We start from the raw sequence: 13,473 nt of genomic DNA, 5'->3' as shown, positions 1-13,473 counted from the left end.
TGAGGAAAACCCCTCATGCAATCGAAATTTGGAAGTGACGACAAAATACTAGGTCCCTTTATACCATTAACTGTATATTTCTCATTTTTTTTAATTTTAGGGATTTTTTGGATATCTTTCTTATGCTTTTCGACGTCTTTGAGGTAATTATGATGGTCTCGTTGTTGCGGAATTTCCGGTGTTACTGGATATTTCATGCTTCCGGAGCTGTGTATTGTTACGTTCCCGTAATATTTTATTGATTAAATTAAATTAATTATTTTTAATTAAATAATTTTATACAATGAAACGGAAATCGGGCATTATTCGGCAGCCGGTATCAGCGCCCAATATTTAATTGATGATTTTTGGATTATTGGGCTGCCGGTAGCAGCGCCCAAAATAACCATGGAGTCGTAGGGTATTGGGCTGCCTAATGGCAGCCCAAAATAAGGTTGGATTAATTTAGGATTAATTGTAATTTATTAAGGCTAGAGAGCAGAGGTTCGAGCTCCATGAGCTCTCTCGAAGGACTGACTATTTCGTCATTATAAAAATATAATAAAGCCAACAGAGTTGACAAAATGTTGACACTGCATCTCAGGTTCCCTGTGAGAGAATCGTCGTAGCCCGGGTCTCATGCATCGTCATCTGTTTTGCCTACCCGCGAGCCACGGCGACTCTCTTATCATAACCGATTTCCGTTTCATTGTATAAAATTATTTAATTAAAAATAATTAATTTAATTTAATCAATAAAGTATTACGGGAACGTAACAGTATCCCTCGTTGGTAACACCAACTGCAACCATGAAACCCATTAAATTGCAATCGGTTTTGCAAAACAGGTCGTGCCACAGAATCAACAGGAAAACAGAAAATTTTTACAAAGTAAGTTGTTAACGTATTATCAATATTTACTACTTTCAAACCTTTTTTTGTTAAATTTTGCATTTGTTTGATGAATGTGCTTAGGTAAAGGTTCATAAACTGTGGTTTAGGTTCAGTTGATGTGTACCATAATCCAGCCAAAAGCATAAATTTCAATTCATTTGAATTTTTTTCAATCCTACACTCGATCCGAAATATCGAACTATTTTGGTATTGAGAAAGATTCAAAAAGATTCAAAAATTTCAATTCATTTGAATTCTTTTCAATCCTACACTCGATCTGAAATATTGAACTTTTTTGGTACACGGAGAAAAAATTAAAGGAACTGTTCCTAGTACGTTTATGAAATATCATCCCATACCGTTATGGTAATGATTACTTGGGATTATGGGATATAGACCCATACTTTTTGGAAAGGTTTCCATAAATATGGTAACAATTCCTATCATTATGGTAACAGTTCTCATATCGCATATGAAAGAATCATGGTAATGATTACCATACTCATAGGAATAGTTCCCATAAGCAAATAGGAACCAATCCTATAACCACATTGTAACAGTTCCTAAGCGTATATGGGAATGGTTACCATAATATTATGGAAATGGTTACCATAATATTATGGGAATGGTTACCATAATATTATGGGAATTATTACCATAATATTATGGGAATTATTACCATAATATTATGGGAATTATTACCATAATATTATGGGAATGGTTACCATTTTATTGTAATATAGTTTCACAAAAAGATTAAATATACAAAAAAATTCTTATTACAAAAAAAAATTATTATAATTTCTAAATGTTATGGTAACCATACCCATAATATTATGGTAACAATTCCCACAATATTATGGTAACCATTCCCATAATATTATGGTAACCATCCCCATAATATTATGGTAACTATTCCCATAATATTATGGTAACCATTTCCATAATATTGTGGTAACCATTCCGATAATATTATGGTAACCATTCCCATAATATTATGGTAACGATTACCATAATATTATAGTAACCATTACCATAGGTACATAGTAACGATTACCATAATTCCATAGGAACTATTCCGATACCGTATGGGAATTATATCCATAATTATAGGAATGGTTACCATAATATATATGGGTGCAGTTCCTATAATCAACATTTCAAAAAAACCAGTTACCATGCAGTATGGGAACCATTCCCATAATATATTGTAACTGTTACTATAATTTTTTCTCCGTGTATTGAGAAGGATTCAAAAAGATTCAAAAATTTCAATTCGTTTGAATTCTTTTCAATCGCACACATGACCCGAAATGGGATATTATTTTGGTATTGAAAAGTATTCAGAAAGATTAAAAACATTACTTCGTTTTAATTCTTTTTAATCGCACATATGACCCGAAATGTGATATATTATTTTGGTATTGAAAAGTATTCAGAAAGATTAAAAATATTAATTCTTTTGAATCTTTTTCAATTCCTCGGAAGTTCAGAAATTCTCATATTTTTGGATTCAATAGAATTGAAAAGTATTAATTTTATGCCCAGATGAAAATCTGGTGGTGTAGAAAGTATTCAGAAGTATTAAATTCTCATCTTTTTCAATCCTTTTCAGTGAGTATTTTCAATCAGGGTAAGAATCAAAGAGTATTCAAAATATACAAGAATGAATCCTGATGAATATATTTGAATTCCACTCTAGAATTAAAAGGTATTCAAACGATAAAAAATTTAATTCCCTTCAATACTTTCGAATTCCACTTTGGAATTGAAAGGTATTGGAATGATAAAAGATTGAATTTTTTTCAATACTTTCGAATTCCACTTTGGAATTAAAAGGTATTGAAATGATGAGAGATTGAATTCTTTTCAATACTTTTGAATTCCATTTTAAGAATTACAAAGTATTCAAATGATCGAAATTTCAATCCCATTCAATACTTTTCAAAACCTCTGTTGGGATTGAAAAGGATTGAAAAAATTTTCAATCCCTCTCAATGAGTATTTTTAATCAGGGATGACGTCTTTAAGGAGCTCTTAACTTTGACTTCATAAAGAAGTTTGAAAATGAATACATTTAGACGCTTTAAAACTGACGTTTTATTTATTGAGTCTTTAAGAACTCTTAATTAAGAGTTTTTAAAAATGGCACTTTTAAGAAGTCATCATAAGACTTCTTGATGACTCCTTCAAAAAGACGTCGTAAAGCAGTCATTCCGACCTGAATGCTGTTTGGATATACTGGGATTAATTTATAAACTTATAAAAACTAAATTATTTATAAAAAAAGTCAAATTATTCTATAATTTATGTGATTTAAAAAAAATATGCACGTGTCAAAAATCGCCCGAAGTTTAAAATTTAGGATTCTAACCTAGTTAACACTTTTTACTTCAAATCTAAGGATAACTTTTGATATTTTGATATTATTTACTGCTAATAAATAAATTTATCTGTAAAAACATTTTTCAATTTCAATTCATCAATGAAATACTACGAATTTTAGGTTTCACATATTTATTTATTAATTATTCACAATATTAATTCATTTAGCATATAAATAAACAGGTATTAAATACTAATAAAATTTGAAACGGGATTTTAATAAAATTTTTATTCGAATTAAGTAATTTTTTTATTTGTGCATGACCATAATACGTGTGTTACTAAATAAAAATTCAGTATTACTATGTAATAAAAATGTCTCAGTTATAAGAAAATACTAAACGAGTTGTAAAATATACTTATCTGTTTACGAATTTTCCATTTAAATCATAAGCGTTTCAAGATTACTATCTAAATTTGGTAATAATTCTCATATTTTTTAGTAAAGTATACTACATTTTTTTCTCCGTGTACGTCAAAAAAAAATTGATTTTTAAATTAATTTTATCATAAAACTTCGAAATCAATAAATAATGAAAAATCTACTTCCATTTGGATGCCGTATGGCCATTTTTAAATTCAACAAAAGGTCAACAATTTTATTGAATGCTGCTTGGGTAGTATACCTACAACGCCATCTTTAAACAGCCCTTATAGTTATAAACGAAATTGGTTTCTGATGTCACATGCTCTTAAAATTACTCATTGACTAGTAAGCTGTTAGGCAACCAACGTCGTGCTTTTAGGTTAAAAAATATGTAACCTTATCACTGTATATTTATCCTTGTTTGTATCATTGGTAATGAAAATTTATAATTTCTTATTTCATTTTAAGTAAAAAAAAAAAAAATACTCCGAATGTATTTTAAAAAAATTAATAGTTTTTTCAAGGTTACTAATTTATCAACAAATTATATTTATAATTACAACCATAATAGTTATTTCTTAAAATCATTAATATTCAGGAGAGCTCATTTTATTAAAATGGCTGAAAAAGATTTGAATAGATCTTTTCAAAAATTGAAACAGTTGAAACGAATGAAAAATGAAAAATATAGTCCAGCAAATGTTTACCTCCAGGTAAAAAAATTACTTATATTTTACTATTTTTTTTAAGCATTAATTTTATTATTATTTTATTCTAGATACTAGGAAGTGGAGCACCTGGTGCACCGCACTGTCTCTATGTTTCATCAGATCATAGAACGTATATGTTCAATTGTGGTGAAGGTACTCAGAGATTAGCGCATGAACATCATTTAAAATTATCAAAATTAAATCACATTTTTTTCACGACACCAACGTGGAAAAATATAGGAGGGTTACCTGGTTTATCATTGACTATTCAAGACTCTGGTGTACCTGACCTAAATCTTCATGGACCTAAAGGTATATTCGGTATTTATGACGCCGTTAAACGATTTGTTATGCTTACTGACTTGAATGTTACCGAAGTCAGTTGTGAAGAAAGTGATACTTTTCAAGACACATGTATGAGTGTTCGTTACGTTCATTTAGAAAAATCAAACCCGGAAGAAGATTCTGATAGTGATAAGTTATTAGATTTAGATAGTTATGATGATGATGACACAGACTATTACGCACATGAATTCAATAAAAATGGAAAACGTAATTCTAAACTTCAAAATAGAAATCAACCAAATTACAAAGTTCCAAAACAAAATAAAAAACTTTTTAAAAGAGTTACTGGCTGCATTAGTTATATTTGTAAATTAACAGAAGTATCGGGAAAATTAGATTTTGCAAAGTGTGTTGACTTTGGTATTCCACCCGGTCCTCTTTTGGGCCAATTAAAGTCTGGTCAAGATGTTACATTAGATAATGGAACTGTTGTAAAAAGTTCTGACGTATGTCATCCTGCATCATCGGGACCTACTTTTATAGGTAATTATTTATTTATTTATTTAATCTAACAAAAATGATATTGGAATTAGCCGAAGTCTAATAATTTTTGGATTTTTTTAAACTATTAAAAAAAATATGATTTAAAAAATTGTACTTAAGGGAAAGTAGAGACTTTTCGTACAGTTTTTACATTTTTTTTCTATCGATCATTTTCTCAAGAATTTAAATGATTGTATTTATCAATCATATATGTATTTATAATTAATGTAAAAAAATTATCAGTTGGTTATCTATATTATTAAGAGAATAAGGACAATTTTGTTCCTGCCATATCAATATGATAGAATTGGTTAATGTTATTAAATTTGGTATCGTTAGAAAGGTCTTGACTTGAATTTGTTCCTTTTCATGGTTTAAACTCTTTTTTATTGCCAATTATAAAGTCAAATAAATTTATCTATATCATTCGAATTACATTTATATTACGCAGGAAAAAAAGATGGTCGTATTTATTTTCTTTAAATAAATTAATATTTTAATTATTCTGTCACAGAATATGACTGAACATATATAACTATTATGTATATAATTAAGAGAGAATAAGAAAAATTTAGTCCACGCCATGTCTTCTATGACAATAAAAATTAAACAAATCTAATTGGGTGGCAGTGAAAAAAAAAATATAACGATTAATAAAAAAAAATTTGATCGTGTAGATTTTTTTTTTGGATCCCGTGATTATACAATCATCAAAATCAACAGGTTTGTGAGCTGATGATGAGATTTGTCTTATTAAATTTCAATGATAGTAAAAATAAACAAAAGATTCTGGAGTAAGTTTTAGCGTAGAGATTTTAATAAACATTAAATTCAAATCGTATACTATAATCGTATTAAATATATTAATAAATTTGGAAATAATACTGTGGCAGTCACGTAGTGACTGTAGGTTGCTCGTATTTTATACTTATCATTTAATAATAATTTGAAGTAAATCTGGAATTCGTTTGAATGTTCCTCACGCATAGGATGCTTTTATACATCATCGTGGGTACTTTTAGACACTGGAATAGTATTGTAGAATAAATTAAAACAGCAAATAAACTTAAAAATCTTCATTTGGTACAGGAATTTAATTAATTTTTTAGATAAAATATTTTAGGGGACATCCATTAATTACGTGAGCTCATAATAGGGGGGGGGGGGGTCCAATGAAATCTCACCAAATCTCATTTAAACCGAGGGGGGGATAATCGCAAATCTCACCTTAACTTCAAAAAGTATAAAATATTACAGATATTAAGAAAAAGTTATTTTGAGTGTTTATTTTGCTCGCTCAAATAAATCTCATGGCTATTAATTATTATTTACTAATATTATTATATAAAATTAAATCTCATGGCTATTAATTATAAATTATTTCAATCGAAGAACTACACGAGTCTCCATGGATTGAGTGAAAATTTTATAAAAGTGTTGTTTTTATCTGTTTTTTTTTTTTTTTTGCTTTGAATTTTATATAATTTAAATAAAATAACTATAGTATAGGGGTTGGATGAGGGGGGGGGGTACCTAAGGAAATACTAAGTTTTTGAGGACTAAAATATGCTAAATCTTTTAGTTTGTAATGATATTCAAAGTAAATAGACAAAATTGTTAGCCGCCGTTAAGAAATAAAATTTTTACTTTTGGCGGGCAAAATGGGGTACCCTTAAAAAAAGTTGAAAAAAAAAAAAAAAATTCTGAAAGTTGATCAAATTTCATTAAATTAAATTTTTTCATAATTTTCGGCTGGTCTATTTTGCCCCAGGTGTTATGGGTAAGGCTAAAAATGCGGAAATATATTAAATTTTTTTTAATTTGACGTAAAAATTTGAAAGGATCATTTTTTCATAATTTTCGGCTGGTTCATTTTGCTCCAGGCGTCATGCGTGAGGTAAAAATGCGCAAATATATCGGATCTATAGTAATTAGACGAAAAGAAAAAATTTTTAATTTTATAAAATTTTGAGGGTACCCCGGTTTGCCTACCCTACCCCCTTTTGCCCCCTCTCCACCCCTACCTGAACGGTTTATTATTTTCTCGAATAGTAAAAATAAATCTAGTTTAAAATATTTTTAGCGTTAATCTCACGTAAGGGTAGGGGGGGGGGGGAGTCTAAACTGATCGAAAAATAGCTCACGTAATTAATGGATGCCCCCTTTTTAGTAAAATTCGGCCAAATGCCTTTTAATTTCAATTTTAAATCAGTCAATAATTTATTTTTCATTAATTCAATTCATTCATGATAATAAGAAGGGTTGAAATTGATTAGCTTCAGAAAACTTTTTGACAAATATTTTATTTACAAAATGAATAAAATCCCTATATCACGTGGACGAAAAACTTTAACTACTTAACTAAAGAGATGTTTGTTGTAGAGGTTAAAATTTCCTAAAAAATCGTTACCTGTATTTTTAGTGTAAATTTCGTTATTTAGTCAATATCAACTAAAAACTAAAATTATTATTTAAAAAATGATTTTCAGAACCAATACAGGAGAAACAATTGAAATCTCAGTAAAATTACTAATGAGACTTTTGAAGAGCATTAAATTACCTACAAAAAGCCGCAAACGGCGACCCAATAACTTGAAATGTGGCTAAGCTACAGGGAATTTAAAAAAATCCTAACTTTCCTATGTATTTTCAATGAGAAAACTTCAAATCAAATGTCAAGTACTTAAAATTAAAACTACGAGCTGTAACTTAGGGAATTTTTTTTCAATGTTTACAACAATATTTCGAACTAAGAGAAAAAAAAGTCGTTCCAAATGGACCACCCTAGTATGCATATTTTTATTTTTCTTGTAATTGATTTGTTGAAAAAAAAAATCCAGAAATTGTTAATTGTCTACTAGCTTCATGATCATTAATAAAAAAATTTTTTTATTTATTCAGTTCTCGAATGTCCTGACGAAGATTATTTAGACTCATTAGTTGACAATAAAGTTTTTAACGAGTATCAAAACAACGCTGATAAAAATAATATTCCTCAATATATTGTTCATTTTACACCGGAAAATGTTTTAAGGAATTCACGTTATGTTGATTGGATGTGTAAATTTTCATCAGAAACTCAGCATATTATTATTAATGAGACTAATAATTGCTTGAATCATGAAGCCATACATCGAATACAGCATAAATTACATTTGTTACATCCTGAAATATTTCCAATGCTACATGAGAAAGATGATAGTAAATTAGAAACCCCATTCGGCGAAATAAATGTAAGTGATATGATGATAATTTTAATATCTTTATCAAATAAATTTTACAAATACTTTGTTTCTTATAGGAACAATTTAAGGCTTTGAAAATTTATCGCGCGAAAACTTGTAATGTTTTTCACTTAAGACCATTAGACGGTTTCGACAATATAGAAATTAATTTAAATCGAGAAGCAGATGTTAAAGAAGTTCTGAATGTTGATGGCTTTCTCGATGTTCTAGCAGAACTTCAAACAGAAATAAATGCACGTAGTAGATATCTTAATGATATGCCAAAGTATCCAAAAATTGTTATGCTGGGTACTGGCTCGTGTATTCCCAATAAAATAAGAAATACTAGTGGAATTTTATTGAGAATTGATGAGGACACAAGTATTTTAATGGATTGTGGTGAAGACACTTTTGGACAAATAGCAAGATTTTTTGGAAAGGATTGTGAAAAAATTCTTAAAAGTATAAAGGCTATTTATATATCACATTTGCACGCAGACCACCATCTTGGACTGCTTGGAATTATTCAAAAACGAAAAGTTGTAACTGATGAACCCATTTTTCTTCTCGCGCCAAAACAAATTGAGTCGTGGATACGACTTTATCATAAAAAATTTGAACGTTTTGAAGACACAATAATTTTTGTACCAAATCAAGGTCTTTTATTAAATTTGGAGAGGCCTTCACTTGAAGCTATTGAAGAATTAAATAGAAAACTTAAATTAAAATGTATTAATACTGTTGGCGTATTACATTGTTTACATTCATTTGGAATTGCTTTGACTCTTGAAAATGGAAAAAAAATAGTTTACAGGTAAATTTATTAATTATTAGTAATATAAAATATGGACTTTATATTAATGGAAAAATTGTTTTTTTAAAATTGAATAATTTCTTTCTAAATTAAAAAACGATAATTTTGAAAAAAAAAAAAATAATAAAATATAAAAAATCTAAAAAACGGTTGATCCTGGGAGCCAACCTCTATATTTCCGGATCTTTTCAAGCTCGAAAACGACATTATTCATAAACTTTTGAGCTTTTCGACCTCAAAAAATGGCTGGACGAAACATATACACATTTCGCTGAAAAAAAGTAATTTTCGTAAACAAATCAACCGATTTGCACGTGTTTTGTGACAATCCAAAGAGTTTATTGAGACTCAGATTTGATCAAACTTCAAAATAAATCGGTCAAGCGATTTACGAGTTATGCAACAAAAACAAAAAAAAATTTTTCAATTCTTATTTTTCGTATAACTTGAAAACTACTCGACCGATCGACTTCAAAATCTACTCAGTTCCAAGGCTTGATGAGCCCTTTCACACACACACACAGGCGTGCACACATCACGCACTCGTACACACACACACACACACACACACACACACACGCGCGCGCGCGCGCGGCCGGACGTCCACCCGGAAATAATCAGAATAGCTTCCTAGGACTTCAAAAAATCGAGATCTGATGAAAACTCGATTTCCAAAAATCTAACCGAAACCAATATCTTCTCTTTTCTTTGAAAATTTTCAATTTTCGTTGCAGGAGGTTAAAAACCGTCCTGATAAGTCAATTTTTGAAAAAGTTATAGCTTATTGAAAAAAAAAAAAAGTTTTTTCAATTCATAATTTTCTTTTTGGTCGGGTAAAAAAATTTTAGAAAATTCTGAGAAATCTTTTTGATAGAGTAAAAGAAGAGAATAAATTTTCAACCAAATCGAAAAGGGTTGGGTCCAAAGTGGTCGATTTGGTGTGGAATGCCTCATATATAATGTTCTTACGTTTTATTTGAAAATAAAAAAAAAAGATCAATAATCGACAAAATTTATTAAAATAAAATTTAAAAAATATAGTTTTTTTTATAATCGAAATAATAATTTAATATATAGTTAAAAACCTTCTTTGAAATACACAGAAGTTTATGGTCGAATTTCGTGTCCAATTTAGGGCTGTGCAAATCGGGTTTCGAATCGAATATATATATTCGATTCAAGTTTCGAATCGAATATATATATTCGATTCAAGTTTCGAATCGAATAATTCGAAATATTTCAAGTCATTTGTTAATTGTAGAATTATTTGTAACTTTTCAATTTACACGATTCAAATCAATAAAATTTTAGTCAGCTTTCAAATATTCAATTTTTATTTCATGAAACGCTTAGTTTTTAAAGTAACCAAAAATACTTATTTCGTAAATTCGTATCTGAGCTCTATTTATCTCTGACGAAAATTTCAGTTATTCAAAAAACATATTACAATTTTCAGTCGTTCAAAAAATAAATTTTGGAATAATTCGAAAATTTACGAATCATTCGTAAGTTCGAACTTTTCGCACACCCCTAATCAAAATATTCAGTAGTTTTTGTATGATGGGCGTTCGAAAAAGCATCTATTTTTTTATAGATATAAGGTAAATGTCCCAATACCGGAACGACGAGGGGTATATGACTGATTTTTATCGTTTTAAAAATATTCAAATAAATTATAACCCAAAATAATTTATTCCATCATATAAAATAGACATTTACCAATTTAAAAATAATCAAATTGATTCATTTTTCTTAAATTTGATATAAAAAAAAAAATTTTTTCTATGACACCCAAAAGACCCAATACCGGAACGCTGAAATAGCCTTGTCCCAATATGGGAATTCGGCTGTCCTAATACCGGAACAGTAAATAAAATAAGTTATTTTTTGCATTTATTCATGGTGAAAATATTAATAATTATTAAATGATATTAATATAAAATGAGTATGAATGTAGCAGACATCAGAGAACTTTAAAATTATAAATAAATAAGATAAATAATTAAAAAAATAATATTTACAAAAAAAGCACTATTAGTTTCAAAATTTTTTGGATTTGCATTTTTTTTAATTTTATATTATTAATTATTTACTCAATTTATTAATAATTTTAAATTTGTTTGATGTCTGCTATATCACACCCATAATGTAAAATGTATTTAAAATTTTAAAATGATTGAATATTCAATGAAAATAAATATTTTGAACTAAAAAATAGAAACATAATAAATCATTTGAGGTTATACTAGAAAAATGTTAAAAAAAAAAACTAAAAATAAAAATTTATTTTTTATGATTTAAATTAGAGTTTATCTATACTTAATCTATTTTTTAGAACAATCATACATACTGCATTAAATATTAGGGCTCCAGTAATAATTAATATTGTACTTGATTTAGCCAGTCAATAAAATTCACCGTTAATGTCTATCGATAACATTAATATGATTGGCTGTTCCGGTACTAGGCACGGGTTCATTTTGGTGTACCAATAGACGAACAGTAAAATTGATATAATAATACTATTTTTTTCATATTTTTTATATGTTTTCTTGAATTTCATATCATTCAAGATGCATACAAAAAAAAAATTATTGAAAAGTAATTCTATGCATTTTCTATAAGTTTAAGACCATTGACTGATTTCTTAGCAAAACCATTAAGAGACATGAAAAAGTCATGAATCTGAGACTATTGCTCTAATTAACATTTTTTTTTTCATATTTTAAATATTTTCTAAAATCTATTTTATATCTTATTTTTTAACTGAAAGATTAAGGTTTCAAATAAAGAAAGTTTTATTTAGTTTCATCGCGTACGAGTTGAAATATAATATAATGATTATCAAATCGTTCCGGTATTGGGTCTTGTTCCGATCTTGGGACATTTACCTTAGACAAATATATTTATTAAAAAATAATTTATTGAAAGTAAATTTTTTTCATTTTCAGCGGTGATACAAAACCTTGTCTTGGGTTAGTGACTCTTGGTGAAAATTGTGACTTATTAATTCATGAGGCAACCATGGAAGATGGACTTGAATGGGAAGCTACTAAAAAAATGCATTCAACAATATCACAAGCAATAAGTATTGGTGAACAAATGAATGCTAAATTTACACTTCTAACACACTTTAGTCAACGTTACTCCAAAATGCCAAGATTACCAGAAAATAGTGAACAATTTAATGCCAATAATATTGGTATTGCTTTTGATAATATGCAGTTCAGTCTTTCTCAACTTTCATTACTGCCATTATTTTATCCAGCATTACGATTAATGTTTAGTGAATTTTGTAATCTACTTGAATTAAAAGCACATAGAAGAAAATTAAAAGAAGACGAAAAGCGGGCTACAGAAGAAATGAAAGCAAACTAGAATGATAACATTCAGTGTAAGAAAAACTTTTAAAAAAATGTTTTTTTTTTTTTTTTTTTTTTTTGAAGAATAATTTTTGTTTTATGTTTGTATACAATTATTCATATGTAAGAATTTATTAATTTTTTTTTCTGATATAAATTGTAAAATAAATCTCATAAAATTTTAATAAACATAAAATGTGCAGTAACTTAAAAAAAAATAATAATGAATTAAATCGAATGTAATAATCCCTTACCATTAAATAGTAACTTAAAAATAAAAAATACACATAAAGTAAAATATTATATTATATTAATAAATATGATAGTGAATATTTATAACTCTTACGTACAATTGAGTTTTTGTGCTGATTACTTTTTTATAATTAATACAAAAAACAAATAAACAATATTATTAATAACTTATGCGTTAATAAGTATATTGATTTATAAAATATTTTTATATTGGCGTTAAGAGACAGCAATAGCGGTAGTGTATGACGTTACACAATTTTTTTTTTTAATCAGTTTTAATATATTTACACAGAAAGTAAATGTTCCTTATTGATGTATAAAAAACAGTATCTAGACAATATGAAAATCTTACTTAAAATTAAAGAAATATTTTATTAAATAAATATTTAATTATTGTTTTATTGTTTAATTGTCTACAAAAATCCTCTTTTTTTATAGAAAAAAATTATCAAAAAATTTAGTGCTAAGCATATGCCGATAAAAAATATCTTTTTTGTCAGTCTAATTTTTTTCTTGTTTTTATTGTATAAAAAACATTATTATTTGGTATAAAAGTAGACAAAGTGTTATAAAACGAGAACGATCAATACGCCGAAATTGGAATGAATTTGGTGATATTGAGTGTCTTGATAACATTATTTCACCATTGTTGATATATA

General features: G+C 27.7%; 1 protein-coding gene across 4 annotated transcripts; it reads left to right on the top strand.

The window, feature by feature from the left end:
• Window positions 1–3,966: 3,966 nt before the first annotated feature.
• Window positions 3,967–13,450, top strand: LOC103572042 (ribonuclease Z, mitochondrial). Of its 4 annotated transcripts, none has more exons than XM_008550427.3 (6): window positions 3,967–4,056; window positions 4,223–4,337; window positions 4,403–5,162; window positions 8,064–8,395; window positions 8,464–9,200; window positions 12,152–13,450. In XM_008550427.3, exons 2-6 carry the CDS (start codon window positions 4,242–4,244, stop codon window positions 12,576–12,578), a joined length of 2,352 nt encoding a protein of 783 aa, XP_008548649.2. In that variant the 5' UTR covers window positions 3,967–4,056; window positions 4,223–4,241; the 3' UTR covers window positions 12,579–13,450. The 4 variants fall into 4 exon arrangements, with proteins under 4 accessions (XP_008548649.2, XP_053598804.1, XP_053598803.1 ...); XM_053742829.1 differs by having other exon boundaries at window positions 4,149–4,337; XM_053742828.1 differs by having other exon boundaries at window positions 4,139–4,337.
• The last annotated feature ends 23 nt before the right edge of the window (window positions 13,451–13,473 follow it).

This window comes from Microplitis demolitor, chromosome 2 (genome assembly GCF_026212275.2).
Source record: "Microplitis demolitor isolate Queensland-Clemson2020A chromosome 2, iyMicDemo2.1a, whole genome shotgun sequence".
Lineage (NCBI taxonomy): Eukaryota > Metazoa > Arthropoda > Insecta > Hymenoptera > Braconidae > Microplitis > Microplitis demolitor.
Note: the sequence above shows the minus strand (reverse complement) of the source record. Positions and strands in the feature narration are given on the sequence as shown.